The sequence below is a fragment of the Drosophila subobscura genome, chromosome A (genome assembly GCF_008121235.1).
Source record: "Drosophila subobscura isolate 14011-0131.10 chromosome A, UCBerk_Dsub_1.0, whole genome shotgun sequence".
Taxonomy (NCBI): Eukaryota; Metazoa; Arthropoda; class Insecta; order Diptera; family Drosophilidae; genus Drosophila; species Drosophila subobscura.
The window spans coordinates 15599757-15627621 of NC_048530.1; the positions used below are offsets into that span (position 1 = coordinate 15599757).

The 27865-nt window shown below is 48.8% G+C and overlaps 2 protein-coding genes across 3 annotated transcripts in view; both read left to right on the top strand.

The window, feature by feature from the left end:
* The window catches only part of LOC117899702 (LIM/homeobox protein Lhx2), a 47870-nt gene that overhangs the window by 4164 nt on the left and 15841 nt on the right, over positions 1 to 27865 (top strand). The window contains exon 2 of one of the 2 annotated variants that reach the window (XM_034809923.1): positions 87 to 393. In XM_034809923.1, the coding sequence (XP_034665814.1) occupies positions 163 to 393 (231 nt within the window). In that variant the 5' untranslated portion in view covers positions 87 to 162. Of the gene's footprint in view, positions 1 to 86; positions 394 to 26605; positions 26712 to 27865 lie in introns of those variants that run through there. The other variant, XM_034809931.1, reaches the window with a different exon arrangement.
* LOC117900019 lies at positions 5519 to 6134 on the top strand. The gene has a single exon (XM_034810208.1). The coding sequence runs from the start codon at positions 5576 to 5578 to the stop codon at positions 6059 to 6061; it is 486 nt and encodes a 161-aa protein (XP_034666099.1). The 5' UTR covers positions 5519 to 5575; the 3' UTR covers positions 6062 to 6134.

Here is a 27865-nt window from a genome sequence, read left to right on the forward strand (position 1 = left end):
TAAATTCACCTTGTTGCACTGCTTGTCGTGTGCCCTTTTTGATGCACTGCTTGTCGTGTGTTTAAATCAAAGTTTCCATTTTGCAGCTCGACTGTCGAGGCCAGCAGCAGGAGGTGGAGCAACAACAACAGCTGACATACAGAGAATAGGCGGGAGAACAGAATGCCGGAGACGCTGCCCGCAACGGCCACGGTGACAGCCTCGAGCATCGACTGCACTGTCGCCGTGCTCAAGGTACCGACGCCCACCATGCAAATGCCGCAGGTGTGCAATCTCCAGAGCCTCGGACTCATCATGGAGCCCAATAACATAAACATCGAGCTGAATCCCGCGGCCGGGGTGACACCCACAACCACAGCCACACCCACCACGACCACTCCGCCCGATTTCAAGGTGAGTTTCGACTGACTTTATGTTCTATTTAGACAGGATATCTGTAGGATAAAGGCTCAACGTACGCTTTTGGTTACCATGTAGATGGGCGAGGGTTTCGCTTGCTGCTCGACCATCGCGGAGATTAGTGCGTGGAAGGCAGGCGTTGCCTTTTGGCGTCTGTTGTGTGCGAAGGATTCGGTTGGTGCCATCAGCTCCACCAACTGCTTTCCCTCCGCTGCCTCGTCTGCCTGCTCCTCCTCTCGCTTCTCTGGCCACTTCCTGGCAAAGAACACCTTGAAGAGGTCGTACGCCCAACGGTCCAGAACCATGGCCAGGCGCTCATCGAAGGTGGTGGCCGGGTCCGGGCATATGGGGCAGCTGCTGCTGCTCCCGCAGAATACGTTTCGCAGATCGCGCTTGAAATTCTGGAATGCCGCAGACGACAGCAGGTACGGATGGGTCTTGGCCAGAAACTCTAGCATCTGTTGCTGAGTGTGTCCGCCGCTGGCTACGACTTCCCATTGGCTTGTTGTGGGCCCCAGGGAGAGCTGGGATGACGTCTGTTCCTCCTCTGAATACGGGTAGCTGTCACTTCGGATGCTGGTGATGCTTCTGTGGGAGCGAACGCTGCGAGGACTGCACGACGGATTGTCATCGTCCCGAGACGCATTCAGCCGCGCTTCGATGTCGCCCGCCTCCCAATCTTCCTCTTTGAAGTGACTTGGGTCCATGGAATCCAGAGTGTTGGCACTTGGTGCGGTGCTCATGGGATAATCACAGCGTGCAGTGCAATCGTTCGTGTTGTATTTCTGGGTAGATGGTCTCCTAGTCAGGGAAACCTCACTCGAATAGCAGAAGGTTTCAACCACCCTGCGGTTGCTGCCCCTCCAATGGCTTTCCACCCTGCTCTTCACGTGGTCATAGATCTTCGAGGTCTTGACCACATTGGTAGCGGGTATCCGAAAGCTCTCCGGTTGCTTCGACTCGGCGCGGTGCAGGTTCGCCTGGTATGGGATCCGCAGGCCTCGGGACTCGACTGCCCGCTTCTGATTGGTCGCGACGGTCGCCAGTTTCCTTGGGGTTATCCCCTTGTTCCCCTTGTTGTTCATTATTTCGCGATTTAGCAGACTAATTTTGTGAAAAAAATATTACTTTGTCGACTAGAAATTTAGTTCTCTCAGCGTTGTTGTTCGTGCGTAAGCCTCTTTTTTGTGTGACGATTTGGAATCGAATTCGTAAAGGCTCCCAAGTGGGAATGGCCAGGCCTGTTTTGTTTTCTAACAGGAGGAGAAAGAAGAAAGCCAAAGTCCATACCGATCTGCATCCCGTCCGCCTGGCCATTAGGTAATTTGATTATGTCAAATGCTGTCGCGGCTGCCCATCGCTCCCCGCGTTCACGCTCGAATTGAGTTCTGATGTCCCGCTCCTCTCTCTCTCTCTCTCCCTCTCTCTCTTCCTCTGTCTCTGCTCCGGCAGGCGCATTTTTCATGCCTCACTGCGTGCAATTTGATGGCAAGGTGCCGTCGGTCGGTCGCTCGGGTCGTTCCTCCTCTTCTCATTCAAATGTCCTAACGCGCTGCTGATTTTGACAGGCGCCGCCGCAACGCCGAAACGTTCGCGTCTCTTGCCCAGTGTCGCTCTCGCTCGCTCCCTCGCGGTGTCTGTCTGGCTAATACAGTTTTAATATAAAATGTCATTTCGTTTCAACGATTGTCCAACCATTTACTGTTGTTGCTGCCGCTCTCTCACCCTCTTCTCTCTCTCGCCTGCTGACATGTCAGTGCCAGGCCGAAGCTGATGACGGGTCGCACAGTGGGTGGGAATGGCACAGAGAGTTTCGTACTGTCACTCGGCGAAATTGAAGCTACGATTGATGAAAATACAATAAAATCATTTGTATTTATTATCCAGAAGTAGATAAACAAATAGCCAGTAGGGATTTTTTGTGGTTTCTAATTTCGATTCGATATTCGCCGCTCGCTTGGCCAACGCCTGCCCACTGTGTACACGCGTGGTGGTGGGAATTTCGGTGGGTTTGGGTTTTGCCTGTCGCCTTTGCCCTTCATATGGCATTCATGTGCGTGCATCTTCTGTGTGTGTGTGTGTGTGTGTGTGTGTGCAGTGATTTGTTTCAGGGTACTGCACAGGGGGTGCAGTGCACTCCAGCCAGCGGTGAACTCTACAGGGGGAAGCGGCGCAGCTATCATTCGATGGTTCTAATTTACGGATTAATGAAGGCGCAATTTTACATATGGAAATGCTCCCTGCGCTAGCTCTGCCTGTGCCTCTGCCGATCGTGGGAAGCGATTAGAATGGTGCGCCGCCGCGCGTTGTCCCCTGAAAACTGTTCCGCCTGGCATTGATGGATTGCCTCATAAATTTGTGATTTGCTAAGCTCGGTTTCCATTTCATTATTCCATCTTCCAGTGCATTCAGATCGCAGAGTCAAATTGTGTGGCCGCAAGCCATGGGGTAGGTGGTAGCTGTAGGGTAAGGGGGTAGGGCCTGCCCCTTGGCCCTTTTGCGTAGGTGAGGGGACGGGATCAATTTGAGGTGGATTTCTGGTTAGAAAAAAGTAAACAGCTCCCTTGTGGTTGTGGGTGGGGGGGCAGTGCGGATCCGATTTAGGGCTTTTCGTCCTAATATGTCCAAATCCCTTTTGGGAGTGCTGCCATCTATGGAGATGGCCATCTATTTGCCATTTTTCTCTCGCGCTAAGCTTCAATTTTCCGATTCGCAGTTCATCGCCTTGGGAAGTGGGGGAACATTCAACACCGAAGGAGGGATACACTTCCTGTGATGGGATTATTCATTGGAATACTCCCACAGTAAGAGTCCTTCAAAGGATTCAGTGTCCTGTCCACGCAGTCACTCGATTGTGTCACAGTCATTGTAGCCTCACTGCGGGTAAGGGTGTGGCTGCAGCGAACAAACACTAATAATATTAATAACGATTATCGTTGGCTGGCAATGGATCTGGAAATCGGATTCAAAGTCATAAATACGCAGCGCACTCTCTCTCGCTCTCTCATATTCGCATTGTAGTTCATCATCCGTGCATCGATGGTATCTCTCGCTCGATGCAGGGAGAGGGAGAGATCTAGAGCGAGGGCCACGCGGCAGCAGTTGCTTATCTCGGGTGACCAGAGCGACACGTGCGTTTGCCAATTTCATTCATTCATAGTTTCCCTTGCATGTGTGTGACCAGCAACAGCAGGGTGTGGAAGGGGAATTTGCTTTTGGAAGGGAATCGGCGGTGGTACCAGCAAATTTGCGTGCAATCGTGCTCCCTCCGTTTTTAATGACTGAATAGCGCTCTCGCTCTCTCCCGCTGCCACACTCTCATTTAATTCGATTATGAGAGGACTTTTTTTCTGTGCGGGGTATTGGTGGTGGCTAAAGTAATTGAAACTCTAACTGTAAGTGGAACGCAACGCTGCTTGTCCCACTCCCACTCCCACTCCCGTGCTTATATTGTCACGTGCTCTTGGCTGTGTGTGTGTGTGCGGCCAAGTACAACTAATGTGGGTGTTAACGGTGTGTTAAGTGATTTTGCCATTTGTTGTAAAATCGAACAATCGGCAAAGCCGGCTGGGCTCTGACTTCGACACCGAAACTCCTGATAAGTATCGGCGCGAACTGTGCACGTTTCGCACATATTTCAAAAAGGTTCTGTTCTGGAAGGAATCGCTGGGAAAAACTTTTCAATTTCCGCTTTAAAATTGCCGCTGCAGCGCCTGCAAACATTTGCACAAAAGTGGTGACTGACTGTAACGTTAATCCGATATTATGTGCCCCTCCCCTCCATCCCCACCATCCCCTCTTGGAAAGGTCGTTGTTGATACATTCCGAATCTCCTTCGGTGGTAGACACCGCATTCGTTGGATGGCCGTGGTGCGCCACTCATTTTCCGACCGTCGTTAATGGGTTAATTTAAATGTGTAATTTATTTTACTTTTCTCTTATTCATTCCCAGCATCTCTTTGTTGCAATCTTCATCATGTCGTCCCTTGTCGTCGTCGTCGTATCCCTTGTCCCCTGTCCGGCTAATGAAAACTAAAAACTTCAATTACCAGAAAAGCACAATAATGCGTTTTTAACCCAAAACTGTGAGCAGAACGGGCACAGAAATTGTGATAGATGAGGGTTTGGCAGTGTTTTTTACGGGCCACTTGTTCGTCGTAACCCTTTCCCATGGGTCAAAGAAGAAGAGTGACCAAAAACAGAACAAACCAAAAGAAAATGGCAATAAATCAGTGTAAATACAACATAAACACACAGAAAGTGCGAGAGAGAGCGAGAGAGAGATGGAGCGAGCGAGCGAAAGGGTATTTTGCTTGAAATTTCCCAGTGGGGTGATTATTTAAAATTGTGCAACGCATAAATACATAGAAGTCAAAGTCAGTGGCAGAGGGAAAACAGCAGCAGCTGCGGGACCCTCAGCCTTTTCTTTGTGCTTGTGTGTGTGTGTCTGTGTGTATAATTGTTGTTAACTTATTGCTTTTGCCCCAAAATCAGCCAAAACAATCGCACACACAAGATTATATTTTCGTTTCCTTTCAAACACATAAATATGTACATAAATACATACATATTTACATGCAAACATACATATGTATCGACAGCAGTATGACATAACTGTTTATAGACACAAGAGAGCGGCAGTCAAAAAAGAACAAGAAGCTAATAAGGAAACGAGAGGGAGAGAGAATGCTCTGAGAGCAGAAGTACCCAGAGAGCGGCAAGCAGAGCTGTCGAAGATCAGCTGTAGAGTAGCGTCGGTTTTCGTATACCCTTTGCTTTCGGCGCTCTAAGATTTCTGATTGATTATTCCGCCTGACCTTTAGTACATAAAAATAAATGGATATGGCACGTTCTTGGGTACATGGGAAATGGCTTAACCATGTACATTTTGCAGCTGAATTTGCTTTTACCTCTGCATTGCAAATACATATGTATGTAAATATGTGCCCGAACTGGTATACTCTCTGTGAGGGTATAGAAACTACGTCTTAACTTCACATTTTGGGAGAGCGGTTTAGGTGGCTTAGAAAAAAACAACAAAGAATGACGAAATAATAAGGAATGCGAGAGAGGGCACAGCATAAACTTCTTTCTCGTGAATATCTTCCCTCACCCCTATCCAGTCTATCGAAGCATTGCTCAAAGCATAAACGAAAGCGAAATCAGAGCAAGCGAGATGTCGAAAGCACCGCAAGTCGTGTCAGCAGAGTCAACAGCAAAAGCAAAAGCAAAAGATGTTGCTGCTATTGACCAAAAGGAAACGGAGCGCCGAGTGAAAGTGATTATGGCCATGGGCTATCCGGAGGGCCTGGTCCGAAGCCGCCTGAGCGAGGCCGGGAATAACGTGGAGCGTGCCGTGAATCTGCTGCTGGAGGAGCACACCGATGAGCATGGCCTGCGTCGCAAACGTCGCTGCATTAAGGAGCTGCGGAATGGTCTATTGGGCGATCCATACGCCCTCCACAAGAATATCGAACAGATGATGCAGGATCGGCGCTGTGCGCAGACCCTCACCGAGATGGTGAACGGCCGCAGTCTGGAGATTATGCAGGGACTGCTCGACCTGTCCTCTTCCTCCGACGACGAGGACCACCAGGAATCATCATCGCCCTCGTCAGGGTCGTCGTCATCGGTGATGGAAGGCTCTCCGCCCAACAGCTAGTTAACGTTGCCCAAGTGCTCCTCGTTTACATGGAAAGAAATGGAAAAGGTCTCTTTCATTAAATGCATTAAGCCAACTCCCATCCCGTGTACATATCTTTGTTTGTGGCCTGGGGGCTGGCTGTCGCTGCGACACTCCGGTCAAGCAGCGGAAGCACAACCAGGAACAGGAACAGTGGCAGAGGCATAGAGGCAGCCACCCTGCCCTGTGCCAGCCACTGCAAAGCGTGTCAACCCTTTTCGCCCGATGATTAATGATCGTTTTTTACTTTTTGTTTTGTATTCTGCTTCTTCTTCTCTTCTGTTTTGTACTGATTTCAATTTACCGCTATGCTCGTGATTACCCTTCTCCTTCTCCTGCTCTGTGGTACATTAGTCCCGGGTAAAGGAGAACTGCTTATACTCTACCACTGAGGAATGTCATTTGACAACTGCTTGTAGACTGAAATTACGAATATAGCCAGAAATAAGGTTGTGTGATTATTGTTAACAAAGTTTCGCACTCATTCCATTTGTTAGGTGTTTGTAAGTGTCATCCCATAATTGTCTTTGCTGTTGAGAGCATTAGAAAGTCGAGGCTGTCACATTGAAATCCTATAGGAGAGAGTACATGCATGTGTGTGTGTGTTTGTGTCAGTCAGTTCTTGTTGAAAAATTCTAATTAATTTTGACTTGCAACCGTTTGCACTGTCAACCACAGTCGCCGCTGCTGCTTCTGTTGCTGGCGCTGCCGTTAACCGTAACCTTCACCCCTGCACTGTTCCGGCCCGCCCGGACCCGTACCGGACCACTGTCAACGTTTATCGCGTTTGATCGGCGTTGCGGCGCACCGCAAAATGCGGCGGCAACCCTTGACGCGTTCGCGTAGGCGGCGCCGTATCATTTATCAAGAGCAAATGTCGCCGTACCACGTCCTGGTGGGTGGCCTGGGCTGTGGGTTTGCTTGGGTTAAGATTTTGTCGGACTTTAAAGTGCAGTCGGAATCGCAGCTAAAGTCGCAGGCCGTAAATTATGCATTGAAATCTGATATTGCGATGACGTCGCACAATGGCCTGCAATCAGGCGCGCTTTGGTCCCGTTCTATCGTCTGTCGCCGCTGTTTTGGGTTTGCATTTTAAAGAGAAACGGACCGAACCGAAGAGCAATCAATATCAATAGTAATTGCAATTAGAATTTGCGTGCGAAAGTGTGTCAAAAAGATCAGAGCTTGAGCGCGGGAAAGAGAGCGTGCGTTGACAGGCGATCAGGTTAATGGCAGAGAGTATAGTTTCACCATGCAAATGGGCAAAGTGCCCATTTGAAGGGCAAGGATGATGATGATGACGATGCAAGAAGAGAGAGCAAGGGTCGGCCATCTTTAATGACGTATGCAAACACAGTGTGTTCGCTCCGCCGCCTGGGAAACGGGACTGGAAATGGGAATGCAAATGGAAATCGAGACCAGTGTCCTAATCCTACTCTCCCTCCGCAAAACCGCAGCTAGAATTCAAGTGGAACGTTGCTCCGCTTCTCCGCTTCTGTCTCATTTTGTATTTGCAGAAGCGCTTAATTGAGTAAAAAAAGGGCCCAGAGTCCTGCGGAGCAGCTGCTCCAGCAGCTGAGGGAGGGAGGCCTGCCAATTAATAGATGGAAATGGATTTGTGTATAAGAAATATGCGCTGCCATTTGCATGCATGGAACGGGCGACAAGCAGTTCGAGAGAGAGAGAGAGTGAGACAACAGAACAGAGAGACAATTAGGCAATTATTTGCGCAAGGGATCAAGACCAAAACAAAAAGCAGTCCGCTCTGGCTGCTATACCTCTCTCTCCCTCTCCCTTTCCTTCTCCCCAGCATCACGACAATCCTGCTCTGGTTCTGGCTTGTGGGAAAGCGCACACCGCGTGTGTCCGTGCGTGTTTGTGTGTGTGTGTCGAATTCCGAAGCCAGAGCCAATGGTGTATTAATTGAAGGTAGGCGACTCCACTTATTTTCCCTTTGCATATTTTCACTGTCATTCTTCCACTGTAGATGTTTTCTGTGTGCGTGCGACCATCTTCAAAGTGCCTGCTGGGGCTCGCCTCACCTTCAATTCATACACCTTGCCGCCAGAGCCAATAATGGTTTGAGTGGGAGTTTGGTTGTGTTGGCGAGTGCTTTTGCTTTTGCTTTTGCTCGGGCTTTGGCTCCTTTGCTCTTAATTGAACATGAGCAATTAGCGTGCAATTTGTTGCGCTCGCGAAATGTACTCTAACGGTGAATGCAGAGCCACGTGCTTTTTTTTTGTGTGTCTCTTTGCCACCCACCACTCACTCTGGGCTGGGCTGCTGCTGCTGGCCCAGAGAAACGCACTTGAGTGGAATTAATTCTAAATGCGGCTCTGCACGCGGCTAAGTGATTATGTCATGGCCAGAGCCAAAGAGATTGCAAGAGAGAGAGTGAGAGAGGGAGTAAGGGGTGGGTGGAAGGCAGCACAGCACCCACTCAGGCGGCTCGCATGTTTAATTATAATTAAAAAGCACAGCAGCCCTTCGCTCCAACCTGATCCATAAACATTAAAATGGTTAATTGAGTGCTTAGTGCAGCATCCCCCCCAAAAGAGGAATACCCCTCTGACCATAATATTAATTATTTTAATTGAAATGTTCATTATTTTACATCTAATTTACCGCTAGATGCGTGTGACCAGCCCCCCAACCTCCCCCACCACCCCTAAACCTCCCACATGCGCCGAACAGTGGGCCCACTGATTGATAACAGTTCTTATTGTGTGTGTCTCTCCCATCATCCCATTCGACTAGTCCCACTGTGCGTGCCACTGTGGGCTGCGTCTCCTTTTCTTTGGCTTTTTTTGGGGGTTGCTGCATTTGGCGCGGGGTTTATTATAAATTTTTAATTGGCTTTTTATGTATGAATAATGTCTGCTCCCTGCCCCCTGCCCACCGCTAGCGCTTACAGGGGAAGGGATGCATTGTCGCTCTCTTGATACCATTCCTTTGCCTTTCCCCTTTCGCCACCCAAGTCTCCTGGCAAAGTAGTTTTTGAGCGCATTATTTATGCAGCCCCTTCATCGTGTGGTTGCTTCTGCCGCGTCTCTGCTTTTGTTGTCGTTTTTGTTGATGTTTTTCTCAAGAAACATCTCATTTGCAACGGGTCTGCTGGTGTGTGTCGGAGAGGGGGTTAGTTACGTCGTTACAGAGAGCCACCGAAAGAGAGAGAGAGAGAGAGAGCGGGCAAATCAAATGAGAAGCAACACATCCGAACGAAAATAACTGTCGAGGGGCAGAAAAACTATTGCAGGCCCCACCTATATGCTGGGTGGAGGGCGGGTGGTCGGTCACCTGCTGGACACTACTCAGGTGCGCCTTTAACAGAGCTCGGCTCTGCTCTGTTAGTGGTCTGTTAGGCAACCACCCCCGTTGCTTGGGGGGCACCTGTGATAGGCAGCCTCAGTTTTCGGCGACATCCAATGGCAGCGCCGCGGCCCCAACCAACCGCGGGGGCCACCGACGCGCAAGAGCAGAAACAACCCTCGCTAGAACAGAGTCAGACAGACATACGGAAAGACACCAGCAAATGCCGGTCTCAGCAGCAGCTGATAAGCCGCATGGGGAGAGGGAGAGAGAGCCAGAGAGTGAGAGAGCGAGCGAGCGAGAACGAGCGCAGTGGCCAACCACCTACTTGAGCGCCGTCGACGTTGCGTCGCTGCTGCTGCAGAAACGTACGTATCTCTGTTTTCATTCATGCACCCGAGAGAAAACGAAACGAGCCGAGGCAAGCCGATGCTCAATTTCGCGTTACACTGAGTCACTTCTGCAATATTTCAATATTTCAATTCAAAATCCAAACAAACTTCGGCGCTGACGGTCGTGTGTGGTGTGTGCTCTGATGAAAAAGCAAAGCGAGAGAGCGAGCGTGTTGTAGCAGCCGTGTATCGTACATTAACCAAGAAACCAAGAAACAGTTACTGTATTTTCGTATCTGTGCTAAGTGTATTTTTTTTTTGCTGTGACCGTGTGTGCGTGTTCAGCCCCCCTCTGTGAGCAGAAAAGTCATCAAATACAACAAAAAGTATGCAAATTTGCGAGCTAACTAATTGAGCATCGACTGCCCTTCCCCTCCCCACTCTTTGATCCGTGATCCGCGTGTGTGTGTGTGTATGTGTGTGTGTGTGTGCGTATGTTCAGGTGTCTCCTCTCTTACGCACTTACTCAATCACTCTCTTCCGCCTGCCTGCCTGCCTGTCTGCCGCCTGCGCTCTTTCAGCAAAGTGATCTTGCTGGTTACTCAATTAACGGTTATCCCGCGCAGCGCTCTCCTCCACACACAGAGAGGCAAGGCAACAGCAACAGCACCAGCACCAGCAACATTGGAATTTGCACTCAATTAGCGCGTTTCGAGAGTGAAGCATAAACAGCCAACGCATTCCACTGTGCAACAATAACAATAAGCGGGAATCTCAGCTAAATAAACAAAACGGACACCCAACCCCCGCCCCCCCAACAACCAATCCGCCAACCCAACAACTGAATTCTAGTGAAAAGCGGCAGAAGCAGCAGCACCAGCAGCAGCAACAGTGCCGTGCCACTCGATTTCAGCATATGTAAGTGGAAACCCCATCGTCCCCAACACCGCAACACCTACCCCTAGCCGCTAGCCGCTAGCCGCCAGCCGCAATCCCCTTGTACACGACGATCCTTTTAATTGGTTTACGTTTCTGCCTCTGTTTTTCCGCTTGTGTTTTGTTTTCTTTTCTGTTTGTCTGCCTGCAGATTTCTGTTCTTCTGGCAGCGCAAGAAACTGTTTATTTTCGCCATTTGTTCTAATTACCGTTGTCGAGAGAATCACAGAGCAGTGGAAGAGTGGAAGAGTGGAAGAGGCGAGAACGGGCGAGGAATTCGCTGCTAATCGCTGCGGTTTCGGATTACTGCATAGACGCTGACGCAGACGTGGGCGGCGTAGTGGGCAGCGGCAGAGCGAGAAAAAAAAAACAAACAACTCAGCGATCGTGGTAGAGCGGAGAAAAGCAGTGGCCTCGGGCCTACAATTCCCTTTGGCAGTCCTTAAGCTGCAAATTTGCTGAATAAAAATGTTCAAATTTGCAAAACAATTTAAAAATTTGCTGGACTGGTTTTAAAAATAAACCAAAGGGCTAGGGTCAGTGTGGCAATGTGAAAGCTTTCGGTTTCTTGTGGCATTTCCAGGAAAATTGACTCGCGGCTCGAGAATCACAATTGAAATTTGAGCCAAAGCGCAAATGACAGAGAGAATACAGAATCTCCACATTGTGGCATTTTCCTTGCCCCGAAGATATTGTGGGGGGCGGCGAACTTGTTGTTGTCTGTTGATTAAATTACCACGGAAAGGGCTCTCGAGATCCCAATTGAATCATCTAAAATTTCACACATTTGCCTATGGCCCAACTGCAGTCTCTGTGGCAGCCACAGACACAGAGCCACACCCATCATTCCCATGTCCCCTCCGCCATTACCGTCGTTGTCAGTCAAGCAGCCCCATTAATGCCCCCCTGCCCGAATGTTGAATGCGTGTCTGTCAAAATGAAGAGAGTGGAGAGGCTCCTGCAGTGGCAGTGGCAGAGAGTGGAGGCAGAGCTGGAGGTGGAGGTGCCTATGAAGTGCCTTGCCTTGCAGTCGCAGTCGCAGTTGCTGCCTCTCACGTTGCATTAATTAACATTTAAACAATAATTAAATTATTCATACAAATGTGGCAAATAAAGCAGAGTGAGGGTGAGGAGTGTGGCAGAGTGCTGCACGGTGTGTGGAGTGTGGCAGACGTGAAGGAGGTTCCCTTCATCTCGCATTGCCATCGCCCATCTTCCCATCAGTGCGGGAAGCAGGGCCGCAGAGCCTATTAGTATGGCTTATTGCCTGCCTCTGTGCCTGCCGCAGTGCCTCTGCTGTTCCCCGCTGATCTTATCGGTGGCAGGGCGCGCACGCGCACCTCTGGAGGCAGACCCCAGACCCAGGGCCCAGGTTGCCACAGCCGCAGCACAGTAGCCGCCAGACGATCATCGGCAGGCGTGCGATGATGAAGATGAAGATGATGATGATGATGATGATGCGACGCACCTACATGCAACGCCCTCTTTCGCTTTGGGGCTCCCCAGGAGGTTTTCACACTGTGCAACAAAGGCAGAGAACAGTTTTTAGTCGAAAACAAAAGCGCGAAAATTGAATATAATTTTGTGTGTGAAAGAAGCCGCATCTGGCGCATAGCATACTTTTTGGGGCTGCAATGCCTGTAAAGACCAGCTTGGTGGACAGTGTAATTGCCACACATTGCGGCAAGAGTCGCCTTAATGCCAACAACTTGCTTAGCAGCGTATTCCGTGGCTTGATTTTATTTCGCTCTCTGCCTCCCCTGATAATCCTTTAATTTATGACACTTTTGCGGGGCACTCGACTAGAACTGCATTCATGTGTTGCACAGTGTAACAGGCTAGAGTCGGAGAGGCTGGGGTGCAGAGAGGAAGTAACATGACAACAATTTGCAAATATTTTATTAATAAATGGCATTGCCCCAGCGACAGCCACCGACCACAGAGTCAGTGTCCGAAACCCGAGTCGTCGCAGATCGGAGCCGAGGCCCAAAACTTGTTGTTGTCTGCCACAAAGCGAGAGACAGAGAGAGAGAGAGACTGGGAGAGAGAGACTGGGAGAGGAGAGCCAAGCCGAGACTGGTCTCCCTGCAATTGGTGGCATGCGACGACTTTTGCAGTTAAATTAAATTAAAATAAAAGTGCGCTAAGGTTGCGCCCAAAGCCAGAGGCAAGAGGTAGAGCCGGAGCCAGAACTCGCAGACAGAGACGGAGACGGAGCACGCACGCATGCAGAGAGAGCGAGAGAGAGAGAGAGAGAAAAAAAAAACTCGTTAATTAAAAAGTGAACATCGCATTGTGGCTGTTTGTGGCCCAGAAAGCGGCAGGATGGTAGCCGGAGAGCGGCTGCCTAGGGATGGATTCGTGCCAGGGGATCGTGCGTGAGCCGAGATCAAAATGTTCCTTTGTTTTGGGTTCGTGCCACAGCTGGTGTCCATCTCAAGCCACCTCGCTGGCTGAGTGGCGCGGCTTCAGTTGCATCAATTGGTCTTATTAATATTCTGAAAGACAGGAAGAAGAGAGGATAGAGGGAGAGAGAGAGCAAAGGAGCCTCAGCCGGGGGCCAGAAGTGGCATTGTGGTTGGCCTCCGCCGTCTTGCCGGTGGGAATAGTCGAAACACGGAAGAGGAACGCAACGGGGAGGGGAGGGGAGGGAGGAAGTGCGTCGCGCCAAAATATGAAATGAAAAATGAAGTGCGGCCCGCAAGCACACTGCATTGAAGCAGGGGAAACACATAGAAGGCCGTGCACTGCATGCAAGCAGTGGGAGTCGAGTGGGAGGGCAAGCAGTGGTAAAAGTAAAACAAAGCATGAATCAAGTGCGCTTACGCTCTGTCGTAACGGTACAGCTTTCGCTCTCTTAAATGCGATCCCTGCCTCCCATTCCTCACACGCAGCGAAGAGAGAGAGAGAGCGAGAATACCCGCTCTGCTCTTCTGATGCTGCTGCTCCTTTTTCTTCTGTTCCCCCACCCCCGCCTAACTCCACTCTTCGTTGGTTCTCTATCTCACTCTTTTTTTTGTGTTCCTCCCCTTCCTTCGTATTTTGTGGTCGTTTTCCATTATAATTGGTTTGAAATTAATTTGCCAATTACACGATCTCACATTTAATTGGCTTTTAGTGGAAGGCAGCAGCGCAGCGCAGCGCAGCGCAGCACTCAAGTAGGAAGAGAAGAAGGAGGATGAGGAGGAAGAGCACCGCATGGTGCGTACACACACTAGTCCCTGGCCCTGCCTGGGCCCGCTTCTACCTGCTGACTGCCTGCCCTCCACCCTCCTCCACCTTCGTGCTGTTTTGCGCTGCTTTTGATTCTTTTCTGGCTTTTGCCCTTTTTTGTCGTTTTTTGTTCGCTTTACGCTTTACGCTCCGGCTCCCCCGATCATCACGATGATGATGATGACGATAATGATGAAGATTGCCGGCAAACATCATCATTAGCAGCAGGGCGCTCTCCTCCCCCTCCCCCTCCCCATACCCATCCCCCTTCCCCTTTCGTGGAGGAGCAAACGAAGCATTGTCGCTTTCGATTTGAGTAAATGAGGCAAGCAGTGCGTGCGACATTCGCTTTTGTGTGCCGCCGCCAACAGAGAGAGAGGGAGAGAGAGAGAGAGAACAATTCTCAGTCCGTTTCCCTTGTCTCTCTCTCTGCGTTGCTCTCTTATCAAATTTGCAATATTTATTTTTGCATAATGCGGCAAACAGAGCCGATCCACAATTCCCCCCCGTGTCAGTCGGCGATCTGTGCTCTGTGCTCTGAGCTCCGTGCAGAGGAGTGGTGTGGAGAGGAGAGCAAGCCGCGTTAATTGGGTTGAGCCATGTCGTTCGTGGCGCGGCGGTGGGTAGGCGCGGGGGGTGTCCGAGCGACGGCCAAGCCAAGTGGGGAAACCGGTTCCCAGCCGTCGGTTCTGGCCAACAATTTTAACTAAAGCCTAAACACTTTTAGTTAAAATGCCAATTAAAATATTCTTTTTTTTTGTTTCACTGCTGCTGCTGCTGCTGCTGTGGCTGTGTCTCCCTCTCTCTCACTCTTTTTGTGTTGGTTCGCGGTGATCGATGGGAGTAGGAGAATCGCGGGATGCGGATGCGACAGCAAATAAATGCAGATGTCAATTAGAGGCTCATTAAAAAAAAAGTCCACACAAAAGCGCAAACATCCCGCAAAACCCAGAGCCCTGGAGTCCCCCGTTCCCCCCTTGGTTCTCCTTTGCGACCCTCAAGGGGGAACCTGATTTCCAACATGAGCATCACTTGCACTTTTGTTTGGCTTTGGCTCTGTCTCTGTCTCTGTCTCCCCCACACCGCACCACACCCGATCGTTCCTCCACCCCGCCCCCTCAGGGCCCTTCTGCCAAATCGAGGAAGCAGACGAATGCATCAACCACGAAGGCACCGGCACCGGCACCAGCCACCACACTCGGGTTCTGCCCAGAGAGCCATCGCATTCCGTTGCTCTCGCTCTCTCTCTCTGGGACCGTCAGTGGGGGGACAGTGGGCGAGGATCGGCAAAAATGCAGCATAAAATCGACATTTGTGGGTTCTGCTCTGAATTGGGCAAGTTCTCTTTTAGATTCCTTAATCCATCCGGAGGTAATTCTACATTTGCATGCATATTCCTGCGGCAGATACCAGAGGATAAGAACCTGAGGGATCTTCCCACAGTAAAGTATTGCCACATTCCACTTGAATCCATCCCACTGTTGGGACACAGGACAACGGTGTCGCTGTTCTGCCGCTGTCTCAGTCTCTGTTCTGCCGCTCTGCCGTCGTCTCTTTTCTGCTCTGCTCTGAGTGAAGGTGATTTAAAAATTTTGTCACATTTTCAGTACAAAGATTTTGGTATTTTTTAATGAGCTCTCGGGGATTCTCAGGCAGCACCAGCAACTGGCCGCCGCCGATGCCGATGCCAATGCCAATGCCGATCCTCTTTCTGATGATTTTTTTCTGCTTTGCTTTGGCTTTTGTTCCTCTGTTTTGCTACTCGGGAATCGCGAATGCTGCTGGATGCTGCTGCTCCGTTCCATTCCGTTCCTGTTCCAAAAGTGCAAATTTTGCCATGCCTGCTGCCCTTACCCTTTCCCCTTCCCCTTCCCCTTCCGTACACTTCCCCACGCTGTGGCTTATTTATATATTTTGTTATTTTATTTCGATTTCTGATTTTGGTTTTGTTGTATTTAAATTGTTAATGTGCTGGGGGCCCGCCTTTGGGGAATTAGCACTGCTTTTGTTCTTGTTGCTGCAGCAACTTGTTAAAATTCCTTCAAAGAGAACGCTCAAAGGAGCCAGGCGATCGTTGGAAATGGGAAAGGAATGGGAATGGACTGACGGCCTGGAAGTGTGGAGTGAAGTGGCGTGGCATATCATGGAAGACGAAGTAGAAGCTAAGAAGGAAAGGATATGATATGTTCCATGTTCATAAATTCGACACGTTTCTCGGTCTTTCTGTGGTCTGTGGGGGATTCCAGAGAGATAGAGAGATAGAGAAACGGGGAGGGTGCGCGTGTGTGTGTGGAGTGCTGTTATGCTCAGTCTGTTATTCCCTCTGTTAACAGAAAAGCCACGTGCACGCAGGCGCAAAACGAAAGCCGCGAAAAGTAGTCGACGTAATTAATTAGCAAATAATCATGAAGACACTCTCGAGAAGGGTGTGTGTAGAGGGGTGGGGAGTGAGGTGGAGAGGAGCTGGCACGAAATGCGGATGCAATTGTTGGCCTGTTGTTGTGTTGTGTTTCTTCTGCGGTTTCTGCAAACGCATTAAATTAAGTTGCGCCAAGTGAAAGAAAATGGATAAAAAATGGAAATTACATGCCGCAAGCAAACACACACACACACACACATGCCACACAGACACCCAGTCATTGAGGAGGCGCTCATTAGAATTAATTGACTTTCCATAAATTGCTAGAGAGAGAGCGAGCGAAGCCCAACAGCAATGACAACACAGCAGCGAGGAGACAACTTGGTGGGACGCTGCTGACAGTCAGAAAGCTCTTTGTGGATCGCTGAGAAGAGAGGTGAGGTGGAGTGCAGAGGGGTGTGGAGTGTTCTTCTCCTCTGTTGTCTTACACCTTTTCATGCTTATTATTATTATTATTAGGCGCATTAAATGCGCTTAAAATGAAACGAAAATGCAAATAAATTCCATTTAATTTGTTGCCGCACTCGGGCGGCAGATAATGAGAGCGAAGAAGGAAAGGCAACAATTTTTAATTGGTTTTTTACACGCATTAGCATAACAGCCAGAGCGGGATTGTGATACGCGTGTGTGTGGGCGAGAGGCGAGAGGCGAGAGGTGTGCATGCCATTGCATCTCACTCGCGCGCGCTCTCTCTCTCTCTCTCTCTCTCTCTCTGGTACGACAGCAAAAAGTGATTTAATGGGAATACATTTGGTCGAGCGCATAATGTGGCCAAAAACAGCAACAGCAACAATTGGCAGCAATTGTTACGATTTGATTGCTTTAATTAAGCAAAAAGCTGCAAGCAAAACTGCATTTTCAACAGGCGAGGGGACCGGGGGGCAGCACATTGGCGAGCATTTTAATTAGACCATTTCTAGGCGTTGCAACAGCGGCAGCGGCAGCTGCACCAGCAACAGCAACAGCAGCAGCAGTACGAAATGTGTTAATTAAGTCGCCCCGCTGCCCCACCCCCAGACAGTTGACGAAACGGAGTTGGAACGCATTTGGATACGTATCCAATGTAATCATAAATGCGCTCTTTAAGTCCATTAATGGCATCCACTCAGAAGAACCAAACGGTGCCCGAATAGCATCCACTGCATCCCATCTGCTTGCTTGCAATCCCACAAGCGACACCTTTGACCGGCTAATTAGCAACATTTTAAAGCGTTGCCCTGATTACCCCCCCCATTCCTCTTCCACCCTGCATCTCTCATTACACTCTCGTCATTCCATCAGCCACCACTCATACGCAAAGCAGTGTCCCAGGTCAATTGATTGACGATTGACGCCTCTCATTCTCATTCACAATCGCAAATCGCTTTGTGGATTTGCGATTAGCCGGCCACCCACCCCCGCGTGGCCAGCACTGTGCGTGCGTGTGTGTGGAACGAGCTGCAGTAGTGTGTGGAACGTGTGCTGTGGATCGAACTTGTGTGCCTGTTGTGTGTGTGTGTGTGCGGAGACTTCGACGCTGCGACTCTGTCCGCTTTTTTTTTAATTGGCAAGAAATCGAGAGAATAAATGTAAATGCAAAATGCAAGCGGCCACATGCAAATCGACATGATTTATATATTTTAGAATAAACAAACTATTAAATTGTTGTGCAGCGGCTGGTGGCTGCTGTCTGCCGTCTGCTGTCTGCTGGCCTGCTACAATGCGAATAGCGAACGAATGTTGAAAATTTAAATACTAAATTGTCAATGGATGGAGGGGGGGTGCTGTTGGGGGGTTTGAATCGGCATTTGGATTTGATTGCAGCGGCAGCAGCAGCAGCAACAGCCGTGTCATGTTCTTGTTTCTGCTGATTCGATTACATAGATTTACACTTAGGTTTTTCAGCGTTTTCTGTGTGAGAGAGAAACGCCCCCGAAAAACAAAAAACGGCTGCACGAAGTCCAAGCAGTGTTGTAAAGTGATCTAACTACGCAAGTGTTGAAGAAGGCAAGCCAAAGGAGGCAACAATAGCGTTTGTAGAACAGTGAAGTGTTACTGTTACGTTCAATTAGTGTACAAAGGAGGTAGCAGAAAGAGTTTTACAACACTAGAACAACACACAGTGCTGGTAAATGTCATTTAGTGTTTTTGTGTGCCAATTAATGGCACCCTCTGCACCAATTTAGCCATAGAAGAAGTTTTACAACACTAGAACAACACACAGTGTTGGTAAATGGCATTTAGTTGACTTGTGCGAGAATTAAGAGACTTTCATGGACACTGATCCACACGAAGAATGTGCAACACTCGTCCCTGCCCCTCTAGCTGACACGATAATAATGATGATGATGATCATGGTGGGTCAGCAGCTTCCAATTATCGCTACAGAGAGAGCGCGAGAGATGTAGAGGGGCAGTAACCCAGCTGCCAATTAGTTAACGTGGCCTACTACTGGCTCTGTTTTTGTTGTTGTTTCTTTTTCTTTTAATTACTGCAACTGCAAGCAGAAGCCAAGACCCGGGCTTTGTGGCTGCAGCTTTGGAGTTGTCTCTAACTTTGTGGTGTCTCTGTGGTTGTTAGAGGATTGCAGCCGATAATTGCAACGAGCGAACGAATGCACTGAATACACTGAATGAATGAGCGAATGAACGAGTGAATACACGAATGAATGAATGCCAAAAGCCAACGAACAACGAACAGCGAACAGCGAACAATGCCATGCAAATGGGAGCACTTAGCAGAGTGATTAGCAGTGGAGTGGACCGAAGTGGAGTGTTCAAGAATTAACACTTTTTCGAGAGACTGCAACTGCAACTGCAACTGCAGCGTGGAGCTGCAAACCTTGTTGGACAGTGTGCCTGTTGCCAGAAGAGTGAATGCTTTTTTTTTATCGCTCAGAAGGAAGCCCACACTGGGAAACGGAACGAATGGAACGAAGCGAAGCGAAGCAGGCCGGCCAGAGGGGAATCACTGAGTGGGGTTCTTGGGTTGGGGAGGGGCGGGGGCACTCAATGGAGAGGCGTGTATGTCTAAAAGTAGTCATCATTAAAATTCCAACAGTGACACACACACACAGAGAGAGAGAGAGAGAGCGAGAGAGAGATGCAATAAAAGAGAGCAAGAAGGAGATGGAGCCACATTGGGCGGGCAACAAAAACAATGGATGAGAGGCGGCCCAAAGAGCAACAGAGAGCGAGACCTGGAGCTTGTTTAAATTTTTGTTAATTATGTTATGAAAAAAGAGACACACAAAAGGAAGAGAGGGAGAGATGGCAGAACAGCAGAGAAGCGTAGAGAGGAGAACGTGTGTGGCAACTGCAACTGTGGAAAAGTGCAACTTGCAACCGTGGGCCAAGCTACCCGCTGCCACTTAATGAGCACCGGGCGGACGGGCGACACTCGCTGTGTAGCTCTCTGCCGCGTATGTGGCAGAGTCACTTCTTCTTCTGCTTCTGCTTCTGCTTCTATGTACATCTGCTGCTGCTACCTCTGCTTGTGCTTTAGATTTATGGCCATGCCATGACTACACAGTTCCTGCCACAGTCGCTGTCCCCCTGCACCACACAGACATCAAAACTAACGAACATCAGCCACAGCAGCCAGACAGAGACGGAAATACAGATCGCAGGAAGAGCAACAGCAGCAGCAGCAGCAGCAGGAGGTGGAGGCTGCGTGGGCGTCTCTGTGGCCAGGCCTGGGCTGGCCTGCTCGTTCGCTTTTGTCTTTTTCCTCTAATTAGCATCGCAAGTGGAATAAATGTTAGTTCTACGCCCACAGGGTTGAGTCTTTTTTTCGAATGTGCGCTGGGGTGGGGCTTTTCGCTACCCCTCCACCGTTCCGCTGCTTGTGGCTTGTGATTTGTGGTTAATGAAGGGATTAATGCCTTCGCTTTGACCCAGTAGTAATTAGCTGTACTCATTTATCCATTCAAATTATCGATCTATCGTTTATTTATCGATGTTTGTACTTGTGGCTCAGATAACTAATCGGAGATTGTCCTTGCACTGCGCATACGCCGCGTGTTGCAATGTGGAACGTTGATCACTTACGTGCCGCCACTGCTCTTTTGCTCTCCTTTCCTCTGCCTCTTCCATTCTCTCTCTCTCTCTCTCTCTCTCTTTGTCTAATTAGTGGCGCAACGTTTTACGAGCATCGTTTGTTAAAATATATTTTAATTAAATTTGCTGCAGTCGCAGTCGTCGCTGTTGCTCGTTCAGTGGTTGTTGTTGTTGCTTTTGTTGCATCGCAGACTTTAATATATTTTTTAATTAATGCCTTTTTCTTGGTTTGTTTTTTTTTTCTTTCTTGATTTTCGCTTTTTTTCGCCTGCTTTCTTCCTCTTCCTTGACCGACCGACCGACCGCCTCCTCTCCTTCTCCGCCTGCCACTCCGCTGCTGTAACTGCATTAATTGTTAATTAATATTATTTGTTATTTTTTGTTGCTTTCGCTATTGTTGTTGCTGCAACAAATCCAATTAAAGAGCCGCGGCAGCAGCGGAGCGCACAAACAAATAAATAAATAAATGATTTGTATTGCTCAGTGGCCTGCATTATTATTGTTCAAGCGTCTGCCCCGTGCCCCTTGCCCCACCCCACAACCACCCCTCCCTTAACGTTCATACGTGTCTCTCTGCGTACACCCTACACATCTCTCTCTCTCTCTCTCTCTCTCTCTGCATCTTCTAGAGAATAGAATAACAAACTAATTAGTCGAGATTTCAGTTTTCTTGACAATCACGATTCGTGCAACGCCCTTCCCCCCCGTCCCTCTCCACCACACTGTGCCGCACACCGCCTTTTGTTGTGATTTATTCGCTGTTTATTTTTTATTTGTATTTATTTATAATTGAAATTCCTCGGGCATCGCGCGCGCATCTGGTTCTGCTTTTGTTTTTGTTCTTGCTTCTCTTTCTCTTACTGTTTCTGCCTCGCTTCTTGCCAATTGATTTATTAATAAACATTAAGAATTAAAGAATATATGTATTGAAACAACAACGGCAACAGAAGCAAACAACTAAATACATAAAATGTAAATGCGACTACGCGACTTGCATAACAAGCGACAAATAAAAAAAAGCAACAACAATACAATTTGATTATTAATTAACATCATTTTTTGTGAAATCGTTAAACCGAAAATAAAAAGCGAGGGAAAAACGTTGCAGCGAAGAGGGTATACCCTTACCGAAGGAAAGGCAAAGGAAAGAATACTCAAGAGCTCACTCGCTGTCTCTCTCTCTCTCTCTTTTCTCTTATGAGTGCAAAGAAAAGAAAGTGCCAGAAGGAACTTTGAAAATGGAACAAATGCTTTTGCGTTTGCTGCCCAACATTAAAAGAGAAACATAAACAGAAGCAAAGAGCGTATACCCTTTACAGTTGTGAACAGAAGGAGACTCTTATTCCGCCTCTCTCCCTTTGCCATGTGAACGTCTATGTGGACAGATTAACCGTTGAATGCATGGACTCTAGCTGGAGTGTTAGGGTACTGTCTTTCTCTCACTCTTCCTCCCCCCCCTTGCACGGGCATCACAAATAATTGAGAAACCAATTAAAATGGCAATGCGAGCGATTTGAGGCAATGAACACGATTACGCCTGACAACGACAGCGACAGAGACGGAGACAGCGACGACGACGTCGCGCAAACGCAAAACGCCGAGCAATTAGGCAAGGAAACAGCACTCGCAGCTTGCACTCAAGAGACTCAGAAAGAGAGAGAGAGAGCGCAGGGTGAAGATGCTGATAGAGAGAGAGAGGGTGAGCGCGAGGGGGAGTGCGAGCGCACACAGAGTCATGCATGCACAGACACGTTCATACATGCACATACGAGACGAGCGTAGGTACATGTGCAAGAAGCAACAAACGCCAATTAGCCGACCAGCATCAACGTTGACGCTGGCCGCGACACAGCGACAGCAACAGCAACAGCAACAGCGACGTCAGCGACAACTTTGTTTCGATTTTAGAATTTATTTCGGTCAACGGTGTTTATTTTTAATTATTTGAATGAGCGGCGAGGGTGTGGCGGGGTGAGGGAGATCGACTTTGAGATAATTGCAGAGATTTTGTGTGTTTGTTGTGATTGATCGATTGTAGAGTTGTTTATGTGTGTGTGTGAATGAATGAATGGACGAATGTTTGTTGCTGTTTGGCAGAGTGCCACCGCTGGGCAAGGGGCGGCAGTGAGGGGCTGGCAGAGTGTTGATGGATGTGTCAGAGATGTGTTCGACAAGACTTAACATTCGGTCGAACATTTTAGGAATCTGCTCTGACGGAATCTCTGACAGCAAATACCCGTAAAGATGAGATTAACACCCGGCGGGCGATAAGATAAACGCTTTAATGCTTGATTATATCATAACTAATATGCCATCCCACCTCTTCTTTCTCCTTTTCCTTCCAGGTAAGTGTCAACCACACATATTCAAAGTTAAACACAACACTAAACGACACCTCGGACCTCGGATGTGCGTAAGTAAACAGCATGAGAAGCGCATATAACGGCGCTGGCCCAACATTTGTCATGTGTCTACCTGCTTCTGCTCCCTCTCTCTCTCTCTCGCACTCACTCTCTTTCTTTCTTTTGCGGCTGTCGTAAAAACAACGGCACCAGCGGCAGCACATGCTCGTAAAAATTCAAGCAGCTCGTCGTGTATTGCCCGGTGGGAGGGGAACACTGACGGGGGGAGAGGAGAGAGCTCTTAATCAGTCAAAACAAAAAAAAACCCCAAAAACAAATGAAGGTTGCTTTTTGTGCATATTTTAAGGCTAATTAAGCCACAAATTATGAATGTTTTGTCGCCTGGCGCCCGCTGCCTTACTGCTTTTGTGGGGCAGTCTTAACGGTTTTGCTTTCGTTGTTGTTGTTGTTGCTGGGTCTGGCGAGCAGTCTTTACAGTGGGTGCCGCTTTTAAATCCCCACCAAAAACTGCGATACGGTTATTTGAGTTCATCAATCAATAAGTAGAAATGCCACATCAGGAGACATTTAAGCACTAAAGCGGAATAGGTGGAATTGGGGTGGGTTAGGCGCCCATGGTGGCGGCTCTATTGAAGCTTCCGCTCTTGGGCTATGCTCACGCTGCATTGTAGATCTTATTGGGCTCGCGAGGCTTTTGCAAACTCTGTTAAGGCACTGTTAGCGGCTCTGCTGGCGACTAATATTGGGCGTTTTGCAGCAGCGTAACGGCGATAATGCAAGCATGTGTACATCTCGTGTGTAAATTTGTCCCTTCCGTGCTTACAAATGATCGCATATTGCACAGGGTATCCCTTGGGTTGTGGCAACCAACCATTTTTATGTCTCTCGTTGTTTTGATAAGCGAAGAGAGACACAAGAGTCACTCTCTCTCTCTCTGCACATCGCACGATGCTGATTATTTCAATTAAAACTAATTAAATCTATTGAACACACACAATATAATGGGAGTACGAATGAATCCCCCTGTGGCAGGGTGGTGGGGGGCCGTGGCAGAGGCCCATTAAATGCAACACTGACAAAATTAATTGCCACTTTTTCGCATTTGGCAGTGCAACAAACGAAAATGTCAAGCCAGACGGACGCCACGCCGAAAAACTAAAAGAAAAGAAAAGAAACGAAAACGAAAAGAAAGCCAACAAAATTATGCGCCGCCGTCGCTGCTGCTGCTGCTGCTTGGAGGGACAGCGGGGGTGTGGCTCCCGCCTCTGAATCCGCCGTCTGCATTGCAAATTAGCAATTGCCGCCAGAGCCAGAGCCAATGCTGTTGCTGTTGCCGTTGCCGCTGCTGTCGTCAGCGGAAGTTGCAGCAGAATTTGTGGAGGAAATGACTTTGGATGAATGTTTGTGTCGCTGCGGGAATTAGATTACTTGTGCCCGTGGCAGGACAGTGCAGAGGGGGGCCCAGAGCGGACAACAGTTTGTTGCTGCTGTGTGTGACCCACAAGCGTGTTTCACTGGCTGTTGCATGTTACATGCCGCGGCAGATGCAAATTATGCTAATTGAGTGGAGAGCGAGCCAAGAATCAACAGTCGATCAAACGATTCCAAGCGATCCAATTGGAGAGATACTCCCAAGACATTTCCGAGCGGGAAAATAACTTTTGGTTTGTTTACTTTGAACTTCTTTCTTCGTCTCTTTTGTTATGTAAATGTGTAGAGAGTAGAAAAGCGGAAAGGAGAGTTGCAAAAATAACAGAGGAAGTTACATAGATGCGTTAACAGTGGTAGGGAGAACCCCGTTAACAGTGGTAGGGAGAACCCCGTTAACAGTAGCAGGGAGCACCCCGTTAACAGTAGCAGGGAGAACCCCTTTAACAGTAGCAGGGAGCACCCCGTTAACAGTAGCAGGGAGCCCCCCGTTAATAGTGGCTTAATGTTGAGGGCGCTGTTACCAGTTGCTGTTACTTTTACAGCTTCGACAAGTGGTCGAGAATAGTATATAATATTTTAGGATTATATGTAAATATCAGAAACTTAAAGGGGAGCAGGCGGCACTGGCAGAAGACCAACTAACAAATGACTTTTACATTTTACTCCACTAATCGTACAACATGTGGAACGTTGCAGGCAGAGAAGGAGAAGGCAAAAGATACAGACAGGCAGAGGCGGGGGCAGGGGCCGAGACTGTGGCACAGACTGAGACTGAGACTGAGGCACATAATGTGTCTAAATCATGTTACAAAACAATTTAGCAAACAAACTGTCCAAAACATGACAGCTTAAAGCGTCGCTTCAGACAGGAAGAAGGGGCATGCGGGCGAGCGGCAAGAGGCAAGAGGCAGGCAGCGGAAGCAGAGCACAGCTTATGTTGCTGCCACACTGATGCTGCTGCTGTTGTTGTTGCCGCTGATGTTTGTGTTTGACGTTGATGAGTCCGAGCGTATTGTGAATGACATTTGAGAATGAGACACACGAGCGGCGTGCGGGGGCCAAGGGCTGTGTGTGGCAGTGTCTCAGCAGAGACAAATTGTATTATTATTATTATTTTTTGTTAATTTCTCCACATGCACATCTCCTCCATCCCTGTCGTGTGGAAAGCGAACTTTATAATTAAATCACTTTTGCCAGGCAGCAACCCTTCTTTTTTTTCTGTTCCTTTTGGTGCGCAAGGGGGTGGCTTTTTGCGGCAGGGGTGGAAGGCGAAAGAGTCCATAAATATTTCAAGTTCATGGCTCGATAATTCGCTTAGTCGCGAAACGGCGAAAAGGTGGCCGAGACCGCTTCCTGATGGCCACGCCCAGCTCTGTGCCGCTCCCCCCCCTCTGCACTGGCAACCTGCTGCAATTACAGCTGTGACGCGTACTGTACCGCCAGGCAACCCTTGTCTGGTGCACGCAATGCCACACAATTATATATGCCCACGGTGCATGCAACATTGGGGCGATACATAACTGTGCACATGATAATGTCATAAAATTAAATGGCCACACTTGTTCCTGCCTTTGCCGCCGCTGCTTTAATTAGACTTTTTCCAGGCAGTCCGAAAGGCGAGGCAGGGCAGGGCAAGGAGAGGAGAGTTCGAGTTGGAGCTGGAGCTGGCAAGTTCCTTCTCTCTGGGCCAAAAGCAAGGAGCTAAAAGAGCCAAGAGCCGCGCACCAGAGCTACAACGGCTATAAATATTATAATTATCAAAAAGTGCAGCCAGCAATGTGGCTGCCCCGCTGCCACCGCGTCCGCCGCTGCCTGCGACGAGCGTCGACGAGCAATCGTAATTGAGTTAATTAACACGCCACAAAACGCGGCAGGCGATGCGAGTGGGCCAAGCACGAAGGAAGAGGAGTAGCAAGTAGCAAGTAGCAGCAAGCAGCAGGCATTTAATTGCTTGTACAAAATAATAACAGCAACGGCAGCAGCAGCAGCAACAGCAACATGCGCAGGCAAGAGCAGCAACATGTTGCCAGCGGCATTTGTTGACTGCGCTGCCAGAAGATCGCAAGCAGCGAAAGAAGAGGGAGAAGAGGGAGAAGAAGTAGAACGAAGGGGGTAGAGGAGGAGGGCCAAAGTTGATATGCTGAGATGTATGGCGTTGCATTTGTTTTGCCCTGCTAAAGATCTTTATAGATAATTATCGATTAATCAAGCTATCGATTACTTTATCGTTTATCGCTCAGTGTCTGTTTTTCTTTCTGCCCTTTTGCTTTGTGCAATTTTTCTGCATTTTCTACCAAAAATCGATTGTCAGTCATCGGTCATCGATTGCCGTCTATCGATTTGATCGGTTGATCGATTATTGGCATATCAGCAATTTTCCCAGCACCCTTGCATGTGATCTGTGATCTTTCTCCATCCGCCCACTAGACACACACAAGACCCACTAGCACCATGCCACATGCCCCATGCCCCACACACATGGGCACAACTCTGCAGAAATGATGAGCGACAAACGAGAAGCAGCAGCCACAGGAGAAGAAGTAACTGCAACTTGCAACAGAAACAACAACAACAACAACAACAACAACAACGACGACGACGACATCATTAAAAGTCCAAAAGCAAAACAATTATGGAACTCATTGAAGCCAATTATTAGTAAAAACAGCAGCAGCAGCAGGAGTCGGGCATGCAACAAGTGGCTGGCTGGCTGGCTGGCTGGCCGATGAAGAGGCGAGCAAACAAGCGGCAACAAAAGGGGAAGCACACACAGACACAGGCACAGACACACAGAAAAACTGAAAGTCCCCTTTGGGCTGAAGCTGCCGGGAGAGTGTGGCAAAGAGGCAGAGGGAACAGGCAGCGACTACTGTGTGGCAGCCAGCAGGCAGCAGGCAGCAGTACAGTAGCAAAAACACAACAAAAGACATGTGGCAAAAAGGGCAAACAGTAGCAGTGGCAGTGGCAGTGGCAAAGAGGCAACAACAAACATTGTTAATGAAGCTGCCAAGGAATGCAGACGCTGAAGACGTTGCACAGCGACGCAGACAGAGAGGGAAGACGCAAAGGAAGACGAAGACGTAGACACAGATGAAGGATGAAGCGAAAGAGCAACTGGTGCTGGTGCTGGTGCTGGTGCTGGGGCGTGGAGAGCGCGCCACTTCACACATAAATGGGAGCAACATGTTGCCGGTTGTCAGGGGAGCCACAGCCAGAGCTAGGAGTTCGCCGGCGGCTCCAAGCAACATGCTGAGTGAACGAGTGCCTGCCGGGCTGCGGCAACAATTAAGTTCCATAAACTTCACATAAAAGGCAGGCCAGGCTGCATCGCTGGACTCGTCGGGAGTCTGTCTCTCTCTCTCTCTCTCTCTCTCTCTCTCCATGTGGCAGTTGCAGTTGCACGCACAGAACAGATCATGGACCTCCTTAATAATGTCATAAAAATTAGAACGGCGTATTAATTGGCAGCGACGCAGCAGAGACGAGGCAGCAGCAGCAGCAGCAGCAGTGCAACATGTGGCCTCGGCCACCATCGTGTGTGTGGGAGCCGCAACATGTTGCCTAGCCGCTCTGCCCGTTTGCTTGCCTTTTGGCATTTTTTTTTTTCTTTCTTCTGTTTTTGTTTTTGTTTTTGTTTGTTTGTGTTTTTTTTTTCATGGTCCGACTGCAATTTTGCGCAAATAAAATAAATTGGCAGCCAATTAAGCGAAACGTTGCTACTGCCGCGGCTGCTGATGTGGCAG